The sequence below is a fragment of the Zootoca vivipara genome, chromosome 4 (assembly GCF_963506605.1).
Source record: "Zootoca vivipara chromosome 4, rZooViv1.1, whole genome shotgun sequence".
Taxonomy (NCBI): domain Eukaryota; kingdom Metazoa; phylum Chordata; class Lepidosauria; order Squamata; family Lacertidae; genus Zootoca; species Zootoca vivipara.
The window spans coordinates 80,861,975-80,875,123 of record NC_083279.1 but is presented as its reverse complement, the minus strand read 5'-3'; the positions used below and the strand labels follow the sequence as shown (position 1 = coordinate 80,875,123).

General features: G+C 44.6%; 1 protein-coding gene across 6 annotated transcripts in view; it reads left to right on the top strand.

Annotated features, from left to right (window-relative positions):
* Positions 1-13,149, top strand: part of PARP4 (poly(ADP-ribose) polymerase family member 4) — a 55,843-nt gene that overhangs the window by 26,204 nt on the left and 16,490 nt on the right. For all 6 annotated transcript variants that reach the window (XM_035115123.2, XM_035115122.2, XM_035115124.2 and 3 more), the window contains exons 20-27: positions 2,659-2,740; positions 3,368-3,505; positions 4,502-4,700; positions 6,077-6,147; positions 7,329-7,516; positions 9,219-9,318; positions 10,917-11,087; positions 12,213-12,293. In XM_035115123.2, the coding sequence (XP_034971014.1) occupies positions 2,659-2,740; positions 3,368-3,505; positions 4,502-4,700; positions 6,077-6,147; positions 7,329-7,516; positions 9,219-9,318; positions 10,917-11,087; positions 12,213-12,293 (1,030 nt within the window). The remainder of the gene's footprint in view (positions 1-2,658; positions 2,741-3,367; positions 3,506-4,501; positions 4,701-6,076; positions 6,148-7,328; positions 7,517-9,218; positions 9,319-10,916; positions 11,088-12,212; positions 12,294-13,149) is intronic.

The following is a 13,149-nucleotide window of genomic DNA, read 5'->3' as shown; positions in this document are numbered from 1 at the left end:
TCCCTTGCTTTTCATGGGATAAACCCAGGAATAACGTGTTGCGTCATCCACAATAGTCAAAGAAAAACGCGCTCCACCTCTGCTAACAGCAAATGGACCAATTACATCCATATGAACAAGCTGTAGCGGTGTATCACTCACTCTATCACTTCTGGGAAATGATACTCTCTGGGTTTTAACTTTTTTGCAAACATTGCAATCCAAAAATTTATTACAATTCTTCAGTTTGCACCCATCAGCTAGCATAGGCATTTTTAAAATACTTTTCCAGCCAGCATGTCCCATTTTTCTATGTAATAAATGCACACAGTTGTCATGCACAGCTTTGTTACCCAACACAGGCTGAGATTCACTGACTACCTGCTTTAAGCATAAACAAACCTCCCTCTGACTTAGCAGTTCCCAGAATCTCACCATTCTTTTTGATAACACAGCTGTTTTCTTCAAAATATACTTTGAAACCAGCTTTTAGTAAACAATCTACTGACATTAAGTTGCTTCTTAGTGAGGGCACACATAACACATTCTCCAGGCACTCACGCAGACAAGGAACAAACACTGAACCCCCCGAATGTACCTCAGAAGTTCTCCCGTCAGCGAGAGCAATTTGGCTACGTTGTGCCACGCTCTTTGAAACAAACAACTCGTCAGAATTTACGATGTGACGAGTGGCACCTGAGTCAACCACCCAGACAGTTTGTTTCTCATTAGCAACCTTGACCACGGCTGTCACAAGATGAGCCGACTGTTTACGCTTGAAGAATTTCTTCTGCCGCTGTTGCTGCTGCTGTTGCTGCTGCTGATCTTGTCGCTGATACTTCGTCACCTCTGGGCACCCGCGTTTTAGATGTTTTGTCGATCCACACCGAAAACACCGTCGCACAGCATACGCTGACTCTTCACAGGAACGTGGTGGTTGCTGCTTCCCTTCTGGAACGACATTCACACTCTTTCCAAGCCGACCGCTTGTCGATGCCTCTGCAGCCAACGACCTGTCTTCCCGTTTCTGCCATTCTTCCAGCAAACGCCCAGTAACATAACTAACAGTTAAATCATCTTCCTTCATTGCCTCAAAAGTCATTACTAAATTGTCCCAGCTTTCAGGGAGAGAGCTCAAAATGATAGACACTTTCTCCTCCTGGGCTAATGTACAGTCTCTTTCCTGAAGTGCTACAAACTTCATCTGTAAACTGTGCAGATGATCATGCATTGTCACTCCAGGCTGTAACATTGCTTTGTATAATGACTTACGAATAGATAACTTGGAAACAGCAGTTTCACGCACATGTAGGTCTTTCAACGCTGTCCACACACCTTTGGCTGTTTTAATTCCCCGTACATGCGGTAACTGGGAATTCTCAAGCCCCAAGATAATGGTGGCCCTTGCTCTTTGGTCATTATCCAGGTCTTCATCATCTGGCCTCACAGGTGGCTTATTCACAGCCTGCCAGAGATGCTCCCTTTGCAGCACTGCCTGCATGCGTTCAGACCATAGCAAGTAATTGCTGTCATTCAGACGCTCAAACGCCATCTGAAACGGTTGTGACGCCATCTGAGAGCAATGTTCCCTGGAACCTGGAACCAGCTACTCACGGCCTCCGAGAGAGAACAGGAAACACAGCATCCAGCACTTCCACGCTGCAGCTGTTGTCCAAACGATTCCACGCGTCCACGGCTTCACCAGCTCACTGATGCCAACACGCCAGCCAGGAACCAGCCAGTGTCCTTCCCATAACCTCTTAGAGTTTTTAAGTGTCAGGTGCGACTGCAGCCTGAACACAGCAGAGTTTGCGCAGGTTTTCCGGAAGCTTCTGGCGGTAACTGAAATGACTAGACGTCTGGACGCAGAATAAACTATTTACAGGATTTATTAAAATAAAAGAAAACAGAGTTTCTATATACAAAGCAAAATAAATCCTCTCCTCTCTGTCTCTCTCTCAACCTATACAGCAATTTCTCTCCTACACTCACCACACCACATACTGAACTGGCTTTCACAGATAACAAGTCTCAGTGTTGAACCTCAACCAATAGAAACATTGTTGCTAAGGTAGAAGCAGACCTTGGCTTTCTGCCAAATGTTATTAGTTTGACCTAGATTAGTTTGACCTAGATTCGATTGTGTGAAGAAGCAATCTGATGGTGTTTTATGCTACTGACTCAGCAAAAACCCGAACATAGCATGTTTATGTATCATCTACCAAGCTGTTTTTCTGCTAGGTGGAAGTGTGGTGTAGTGGTTAAGAGCAGGGGACTCGTAATCTGGTGAACCGGGTTTGCATCTCTGCTCTTCCACAGGCAGCTGCTGGGTGACCTTGGGCCAGTCACACTTCTCTGAAGTCTCTCAGCCTCACTCGCCTCACAGAGTGTTTGTTGTGGGGGAGGAAGGGAATGGAGACCGTTAGCTGCTTTGAAACTCTTTGGGTAGTGATAAAGCGGGATATCAAATCCGAACTCCTCCTCCTCCTCCTCCTCCTCTTCTTCTTCTTCTTCTTCTTCTTCTTCTTCTTCTTCTTCTTCTTCATTAGCACTTTGAAACCTAGTGAATATGAAAGAAAACATGCTATCCTGACCTATTATATAACATTATATAATTATATATATATATATAATTATAACATTATATATTATATAACATGTGGTTTCTGTTCATCTCAGTGGGTTCTCTTTGGAAATGTCAGTTGAAATGCCCTTTGAAATTAAACATATTAGCAGCTGGACACATCAGCTTGAAATAAAGGTAAGCAAACCTCCCTGGTATCTGTTTTTCAGGGCAGGGCAGTTTGTAATTGGGGGGGGGAAATAAGTGTGCCAAATTGCACCTCCTGTTTTAAAAGGAACAATCTATATTTCTGCAGAGGGCAAGCTTGCAATGTGGAAATGTGGATAGAGAGAGATAGAGGCAGATAGATAATTATATTGTGCCTTTCTAGATGTGCAGCTGTAAGGTGCTTTACAAAGGAATCATGAATTAGACAACCCCTTCCACCACCACCACCCCCCACTCCCAAACACCACAAGTACAGTGGTACCTTGGTTTGCATACGTCTTGGATTACAAACACATCAAACCCGGAAGTACGTGCCCCGGTTTGCAACCTATTTTTGGATTACAACCCATTTTGGGGGGATTACAAACAACAAATTTTTGGAGACCCCATTGGCGAAAGTGCACCTTGGGTTGCAACCTGTTTTGGTTTACAAACGGACCTCTGGAACGGATTATGGTTGTAAACCAAGGTACCACTGTACATCATATTTTTTTTGTGGGGGAGCTAAATTGGGAGGGGACCTCTCAAAAGATTAGGATGCAAATTATTCAGGCCTTTTTGCAACAACAGAGGGTTTTTTCCCCTTCCCACTTTCAGAAAACTGACTGTAACGCTGTGGTTCGGACTGTTGACAACAGTTTCTTGGACACTAGTGGCTTTGCAATGGAAATCCTTATCGGTGATGTTCATTTGCCCAGAATGTGGGTAGAAAAGGACCCGGGCAATGAGACTGAGGTAACTCTTTATTTTATTCTTTCTTTAAGATATTTTCAATTGCACCTTTGAATGAATCTTCCGGGGCAGTTTACTTATAGTACATTGAAAGAAAACAATAAAAATGCAGCAGCTGTGAAAATAATAACTTAAAAAAAAAGCAACCCATTAGGGCAGCATTAAATAGATCAGCATCTGTTCTTATAGAACAAACTAGAAGTGATGTTAAGTTTGCATTTAATGTGCAGATTTCTTTTAAAATCAAGCAGCATTGTCAAAAGCAGGGAGCTGATAATTAACAGGGCCCAGTTGGGAATTTTCTCTCAGTGCAAAGACCAGCTTTAGAAAAGGGATTTTTCTCAAGACCACAATAGTTTTAAGGGGGGAGAGAGTTAGATTTCCTCTCCATGCCTGCTTCTAACCCTGCATGTCATAAAAACAAAGATCAGGCCCTGCATAGCCAGGCGGATCATAGAATTGTAGAGATGGAAGGGACCACAAGGGTCATCTAGTCCAACCCCTCTACAATGCAGGGATCTTTTTCCCAGCATGGGGCTCGAGCCTGCAGCCCTATTGGGGCCCATGTGCTACAGCCCAGCCCATGGGGGCTGACCCTGCTGCCATCCTTATTAGGGTCCCACCTGGCATTGCAGCCACCATTGGTTCAAACCCTCCACTCGGCACCACTGCCAGTTATGCCTTCCTCCCCCAGGTGTGCTTACTTTGTAGCAGTGCAGTACTCCCTCTTGGGTCCACTAAAGACCCCTTCCTGAAGCATCTTGTATGCATCTGGCCAGTTTACTTCTTTTTTATTTTTATTTTTATTTTTTTGTGGCACAAAAAGAAGACTGGCAGGTCCTTTGCCAGTTTCTGGATCCCAACAAAAATACACAGGTTTGCTGACCTTTCCAACGTCTGGCTGTGCCTTTCTCTCTTGTTTTGGCATTGTTGGACATTTGCCTGACACCCCCTGGTGAACCAAGGCTTTGTTGCTGTTGCCCATCTTCTTCCTTTTAGGCGTGCATGCTTGTGTTTCAACCGGAGTTTGAATCGCCACTTGACCCTCTAAGCACCAGCGGGGAAACCGTCATCTGCCTCGATTGCTCCAATTCCATGGGAGGTTCGACATTCCAGCAAGCCAAGCAGATTGCACTATATGCTCTAGAGTTGTGTAATTTTACTACTGGAAATATAAGCGTTATCAAATTCGGCACAAGTAAGAAAAGAGCTCTTGAACTGTGACATCCTTCTCTCTTTTGTGTATGTGTCACTCTCCATGCATGTCCTATCCCTCCCACAATGGGATGCCAAGAAGCAAAAACAAACAAACAAACCCAATAAGAGTTCTTACCAAGTAGTTTATTCAATATTCACAGAGAGAGAGAGAGATGAAGGAATGCGGTCTCTCTTAGATAATGGTGTTGCTCCAAGTAAAGTCCCCCCCCATAGTCCCTGTTATTCTATGTCAGGCATCCCCAAACTGCAGCCCTCCAGATGTTTTGGCCTACAACTCCCATGATCCCTAGCTAACAAGACCAGTGGTTGGGGAAGATGGGAATTGTAGTCCAAAACATCTGGAGGGCCGAAGTTTCGGGGTGCCTGTTCTACGTCATCCCTGCGCCGGCTGATTTGTGCTTTCTGCCTCTGAGCTTTCTGTTCTACTACCCCCAAGGCACGCCTGGTTCTGGGAGAGGGAGGGTCAGGAATGCTTTCAAGAGACACTGAGTCTGTTAGCTGTCTCTCCCCTGGTACTTCTTCCTGCTGCTCCCCCAATATTTCCCAGCTTCTCCCCTCTGCAGCCTCTGAACTATGACCTTCTGCAAACCACTGTTCTAGATCTATACTGTCCTCCTCGGGAAGGTGCAGGAAGTTGGGGAGGGGGCGGTTCCCACCATTCCTCCTCAGTCCAGCCCCTGACAATGCAATGGGTGATCATTGGACCACCCTAAGGCTCAGGGCTGATCTATTGGCTTTATGCAGATATTTGCAATTTGGATTGATGATGTTGTCTAAAATGCATACTATTTCTTTCATCAAAAGGCATCCCTAAATGGCTTATTGTTTCATTTAGCATCTAAGGGTGCAATCCCACCCCCCTGCTGACAGGGTTGGCACAATGATCAGGTCCAGATCAGACCTAACGACAGCAATCCTGGGGCAGCTCATCCCTCTTTTCTTCCTGCCCTGATAATTTCTCATATCAGGGCTTTCCACTGGCCCGTCAGCAAAAATAGCACCAGCAAGCTGCCTGCTTGCATTTTCGGCTGGCAGAAGGTCAGTGCCACAGTGGAGTGGTGCTTGTGTCACACTGTTGGTAGTACCTGGCGGGAAGCCGACTCAGCGAGCAGAGCTTAGTGGAAGGACACCTCTGCACAGTGCACACCCCCACAGCCTGACAGAAAGGGGATGTTGATGTTGGATTTCTCTGCTAGCATGCTATTTCTTCGCTATACCCCGCTTAACCTCTGGGAGTAAGCCCCGTTTAACCCCGCGAGATCTACTTTGGCATAGATTTGCATAGGGTTCCACTGTAAAAAATACAGAACTCCCTTTATTGATAAAGTTCTGTGTTGTTCTGCTTTTCCTGTACAGGTTTTGAAGAATTTCCTTTCAATCCTGAACCTTACACAGCGGATCTTGCAGCTCTGAAAAACTTTATTATAGTAAGTGCGTATGTTTTTAATGTTCTGTTGGGAGCTGCCCAGAGTGGGTGGGGAAACCCAGCCAGACGGGTGGGGTATAAATAATAAATTATTCATTCATTCATTCCATCTGTGCACTTAAGACTTTTGTGGTCTGCCAAATATAATAAAGTATTTCCCCTCATGTAACAAGATCTCTCTTGTTGGCTCTTATCCATTAGTTTCATATTCCTTCATTTCCCACATTTCAGTATCATCCTTTTATGGATTATGTTGAATAAAAATCACATTTTTAAACAAACAAACAAACAAACAAACATGAAGCTTTTAAAAATCCACAGGGTTCCCAGGCAGTTTCTCACCCCGATACTGACCCATTCCAGCTAGGCTTGGCTTCAGCCAGGTTATAAAGTTTCCCTCATTTCTCTGCTGCTACAAGTCACAGTAGACAGGTGGCATTATGGTGCAAAGCAGCTTCATCTGATTGTATCTTCAGTGAATAACAGTGTGCTCATGTCTTTCAACATTAGGAAAATTTATTTGCACCCAAATTATAGCGTGGTTTCCCACAAGTGAAATGAGACCCTGAACTAATACTGCAGCCACACACAATATCTGGTACAGAATGTTAACCTGTTTGACAGGTAAAACTTGAGTGGAGCAATTGACCACCCTTATCCACACGTGATCTTTAGTTGGTTAAAAACAAGGGTATAAAACAGGCATGTCCAACCTTCGGCCCTCCAGATGTTTTGGACTACAATTCCCATCATCCCTGACCACTGGTCTTGTTAGCTACCGGTAGGGATCATGGGAGTTGTAGGCCAAAACATCTGGAGGGCCGAAGGTTGGGCATGCCTGGTCTAAAATGACCCTTTCTGTATTAAAAAAAAATATGGACAAGAAAAACCCACAACATATATTGCAATATGGCATAGATAAGCAGGCGCTACTCATTAGCTCATGCATATCACTTTGTGTTTTCCCAGTTGACTTACTGGTGAACTCATTTTGCTGGTTTACTGGAACCGTCTCCCTATTACGTAATGTAAATTAAAATGTTTAGTATTTTACCCTCCCCTAGTGCCCCAATTTTTCGTTAGTCGTGTCATGTTTTATGATTTATGTGTGTACAATTTTGTAACTAGAAAATAAATACTTTTTTTTAAATTACCCTTTCTTGTTACCTTCCTCCTTCTTAGTCTGCCACAGCTTCAATGGGAAATTCCGATATATGGAAGGTTTTGCATTACCTGAGTTTGCTATACCCTTCTAAAAGCAGGCGCAACATTCTTCTTATATCTGATGGACATATTCAGAACGAAGGCACAACCTTGCAGATTTTGAAGAAAAATACACACCACACTAGAATATTCACGTGCGGAGTGGGGTAGGTCCAAATTGACTGAACACTTTGTTTTGTGTTCTGGGAAAATTACAAAGTGTATTTAATATGCCAGGCTTTTAGGATTGTAGACTGAGTCATTTGCTTTGGGCATCAGTAACTCTCAGCCCAGTGGTCAGGTATCTGAATTTTTTTTATTATCGGTATAATGTTTGCACACATTTAAAAAAATGTGTGTCCTTGAGCTCTCTTCTGTAAATGATAATTATCTGGGATCATAATTGCATTTTGTATCAATGTTAAGATAAAGGGACAATAATGTAAGCAAATTGATAATACGGTTTGTCACTGCAACACTTGTCAGTGTAAACTTCTGGGGATAAACCAGGTTGTACCTGAGGGCCTGAAGTGCACTATTTGGAATCCCCACCCCCACCCCAGAAGCTAAAATATGAAGCTTTCATATCCTAAGTCAAAGTCCTGGTTTATCTAGCTCAGTATTGTTCATTCTGACCATCCGTTTTCCTTGAGATCCTTTTGAGTGGAGACAGAGCTGACCGACACATTAGGCAAAATGAGGCTATTGGCAGGGGCTGGAGGGTGGTGGGAGTGCGGAAGTGAGAGAACCACAAAGGGTGTTGCACCCAGAAGGTATGCTGATGAGTTTGCTGAAACAGCCAAAGCAGATACAGCTGTTGTTCGTAACTCAAAGAAGGTTTTTGAACCTTCAAGCTTCCAAGAGATCCAGTCTTTAGACTCGAAGGGTGCTGAGCCATGGTTAAATGCCATGAAGGCTGAATTTGATTCCTTAGAGAGGAACAAGACATGGGAACTAGTCCCAATGATTCCAGGAATTAAGCTGCTTGACAGCAAATGGGTCTTTAAGGCAAAGACAGACCAACATGGCAAGGTAGTGAGACACAAAGCCAGACTGGTCACAAGAGGTTTTTCACAGGTGCCTTAGGCCTTTAGAGTATTTTAAATACAACTTGGGTTTAAAGCTATTTTTATTAATAATTTTAAAAGATGTCCAGCTACTCCCTGCTGGGCCTCTCCTCCCATAATTGCCTTTCTCAGAGCAAGGCAGGGAGTGGGGGCGTGGAACACGGTTAGCAGTGACAAAGCACTACAAGCCAGGAGCAGCAACGGTAGCTTAACTTGACTGAACCTGTGATCGTCGTACTTCTTCCTTATACACGCGCAAAGTATGTCCTCAGCTACTGAGCTATGTGCCCTCCCAAATCTCTTGGCTAGCTTTGCCCCGCTTTCTGCTACAAGTAGAAGCAGGACAAAGGTTTATTGCCATATTTTTCCATCTATAAGACTCCCCCATGTATAAGGCACCCCCTATTTTGGGGGACCCAGACTTAAGAAATTGGGGGGAGATGTATCCATGTATAAGATGCCCCCTAATTTTTGTCATTATTTTTAAGGGAAAAAACCTAGTCTTATACATGGAAATATACGGTATTTAAGATATGTGGTTCAACTGAAGTAGAGGGAACAACCATTTTGAGTGGGACCAAGGGATGTGCACACTGTTTCTGACCCTGGAAGGGGGCAGTACAGGGCAGGTTTGCAATGACCTGGAACGCAACCCCGGTGCAAGCAGGGAGTAAGTTGGTTTGAATACTAAGCAAAATATTCAGTGTTGTCTGTTCAGGTTGATATTTTCCTGCAGTTCCCCCACCCTTTTAAATTCCACATCTCATTTAAACTGGCCATTTACCTTTACAAATTACATTAGCCCCGCAGCAAACCGTCACATGCTGAGATCTTTAGCCCAGTACGGAGCTGGAGCCTTTGAATATTTTGATGCAAAATCCAAATATAACTGGGAGAGGAAGGCAAGTATATTTTAATATCTTTTTTTCCTGTAGCCACAGAGGGGCCAGCTACTTCTGCGAGATTGCTTTTGTAAGCTTCCTCTGTGGCAGCGGCGCCGTCTTGCCCCTGCGACTGCAGGTGCCCAGAGCGGTGTGCCCTCATGGTTAGCGGGGGGGGGCGCACACATGCCGCGTGGCGGGTGCGCTACATCATCACGCCCCTGCCGCACATGCATTACGTCATCACGCCTCCCTGGTGTGCTGACATCACTCACACACATAGCTGTGCGCAGTGATATAGGGGCGCACGAGGGGGGGGCGTGATTATGTAGCTCACGCACTGGGTTGTGTGCAAACGCGGCTGCACCAAACTTTGTATGTGCCTGGCGCCTCACTTAGAATGTTGTGGGAGCCATGGCACCCAAGGGCCTCTGGGTCCTGGCACCTACGCTCTGTGGGAATATTTGGGGGAGGCTTTCATTTTTTGTTTTACTGTGATGGGGAGCGCCTCCACCTCCACCTGAAGGAGCATCTCCACCCCCATCATTCTGCCCAGACACTGAGATCCAGCGCCGAGGGCCTTCTGGTGGTTCCCTCGTTGCGAGAAGCCAAGTTGCAGGGAACCAGGCAGAGGGCCTTCTTGGTGGTGGCGCCTGCCCTGTGGAACGTCCTCCCAACAGATGTCAAAGAGAAAAACAGCTACCAGATTTTTAGAAGACATCTGAAGGCAGCCCTGTTCAGGGAGGCTTTTAATGTTTAATAGATTATTTTATTTCATTTTTCTGTTGGAAGCCGCCCAGAGTGGGTGGGGAAACCCAGCCAGATGGGCGGGGTATAAATAATAAATTATTATTATTATTATTATTGGGATATTATATGTTGAGGCCTAAGGGCACCTGTGGCTTATGTGGAAAATATATGAAATCTTGTCAAGGCACTTCATACTCAGATAACAGGTCAATGTCCCTGTGTTTGCGATACATCAAATGCTTCTACGTGCATTACTGTCTGCGAACCAGTCTAGAAGTACCGTGCCTGTTTATTTTTCATTCTGAGATGACAGCTTATATAGGGAAAGGTTGCTTATATTGCCACCCCGCAGAGAAACAGGATGAGGTGCATCTGCATTCCAGTGACAGAATATCTTCACATTGCCCCTTATTCCGCATCCAGTGCACTCCCACTGCTAATTTTTGGACCCCCCATTCACATGACATTAGAAACAATCCACAAGCCTGTTGTTTATCGGCAAATTCTGCTGTTTAATACATTCTTTCTCAACCCGGCTTCAATCTGGCTAAAAAACGAAAGCCGCTTTCATTCTGTACTTAAGAATGGTGTGAACGTTTGAGGCAGCCATTGCACATATGCAGACGAGTGGACATCCACAGGTGGCAGCTTCATGAATAAGAGGTTTTATTTTTGGGGGGTGGGGGTTCAGGCACAGGGAAGCCAAAAGGATGTGCATTTCAGGTGAATATATCCCTGCCCCCTGTCTGCCTGATGAAGTGTCGTACAAAAAAACTTCTGCGTAGCTATATAATTCCTGTGTCCTTTTTTAACCTGTGCGAAGTGACAAGCAACAAATAATAATTTTCTGTTTCCTTCTCTGCATCCAGATGAAGAGTCAGACATCAAGAATGTCTTCTGTGGGGTGCAATGCCATTTCCATCAAATGGCAGCAGTTTGATTTTGATGCACCTGAGCTAATGTATGCCCCTGCTCAGATACAGTCTCTCTTCAATCATGACCGACTTCTGATCTATGGATTCATCTCTCACTGTACTCAGGTAATAAGCTTGTTTGCCAACCTAATCTCACCACCTTGTGACAAGCAACTGCCTAATACTTTTAGCTCCGTGCAAGTGCTTTGGAATCCCCCCCCCAATGTAATGGCGCACATGGTAAGTTTAAGTGAGAGTGGAGAAACGCAAGAACGACGAACCTTTCTGCTGAAGTGAAATTGACTCTGCTAAGAATTGTGGAGCAGGCAAAACAATACTATAGCAGTAGTAAGCATGACAAATGCAGTTGTCCACTTGGCACGAACAGGAGGCACCTCAAACACAGCTGAGCGGCCTGGCCATATTTTAGAGTAGAATTGGAAGAGACCTCAAAGGTCCACCCACCACCTGCTAACATCATCATCTAAAAAGGACACTCCCCTTCCCCCCCTTAAGACTATTAAGTCTTAAATTCACCTCTGGACAAATATGCCCATTTTAGCAACCACAAATTATATATTATATGTAACATGTCTTATTTAGCTATTTAAGGCATCTCCTTCATCTTCCCCAGATGCAACAAAACATGTCTTTCCCCTATCGGTCTCTACAGCCACAGCAGGCTCTGTTACCTTCCAACAGTTTGGCTTCACCTCCAAAGGCACTCTCCTCCATTGTCTCCCAAGGCAGACGGATGCCAACACACACTATATGCCGCTGAATCATTAGTATTTCTAAGTGGTGTGCCTAAAAATAAACCATATGGAGATAAAAACTATGAATGGCCATCTTAAAAACCAAGCAAAACCCAAACATTATTTTAAAGCACTTGTCAGAATAGGAAAGTGTCAGTGCCTGAGGGTGCCTGTCTAATCTCAGCTAGGAGGGAGTTCCATAGTCTTGGACCCGCAACTCTGAATGCCCAGCTTCTAGAGCCATGGGGCTCAGTGATTGGGCAGGGGTATAAGGAGTCAGGTGGTCCTTCAGACCTACAAAAGTAATTGATTTTATGAGATGCCAAGTACGGTGACAAAAAAAACAGCATGCAGCATGATTTATGCTCCATGCTGTTTTTATGTCACCGTACTTGCATGAAAAAGTAACAGTGCATTCTGTTACCCGTTGCAGTGAATATTCAGCATATTTAATTAAAACAAAAGGAATATTTCTGCTTGTTCTTCTTTCTTTCAGGCCACTTTAAATGCACTAATAGACAACAAAGAGCTGCAGACTGTGGTGTCCACAACTGAGCTGCAGAAGACAACGGGCACGGTGAGCTCATGCCACACAAATTGCCTCATGCGTCTCTCATAAGCTACTTCAGGGTCTAAAACAAGTAGGAATAGGGCATTTAGAAGCTGTTGTTTTAAACCACCCCCTCACTCCCATGCATGGCTGCTGCTGTTGTACAACCCGCCTTCCTTCTCACACACCCCTACCCTGCCCTGACATCATGCAAACCCAGGATTCTGATGAGGCACCACAAATCCTCTGGGGTGGGGCTGCACAATCGCATTCTTGCATTTTTATTAGAGTGGAAAGGCTGTCATTCTGAAATTAGAGTCTTTAGGCTGTACTTTAAAAGGGAAGAGCTTTCCTTGGAAGAAAGAGTAGGGTATAAATCATGATAGCTAGATAGCTAGATGATATTAATAATAATAATAATAATAATAATAATAATAATAATAATATTTATACCCCGCCCATCTGGGCGGCTTCCAACAGAAAAAATAAAATAATCTATTAAACATTAAAAGCCTCCCTAAACAGGGCTGCCTTCAGATGTCTTCTAAAAATCTGGTAGCTGTTTTTCTCTTTGACATCTGATGGGAGGGCATTCCACAGGGTGGGCACCACTACCGAAAAGGCCCTCTGCCTGGTTCCCTGCAACTTGGCTTCTTGCCAGAAGGCCCTCGGCATTGGACCTCAGTGTCCGGGCAGAACGATGGGGGTGGAGACGCTCCTTCAGGTATACTGGATAGCTAGATAGCTAGATGATAGCTAGATAGATATTATTATTGCAGGTGGCAGTCATTTAATCATATCCCCCCCTCTGAATTGTTGGATAATTTTTGCCCCTCCCCCCAAAGCTGCCATTTGCTCTGGGAGGGAAACTGCAATTGCCCCT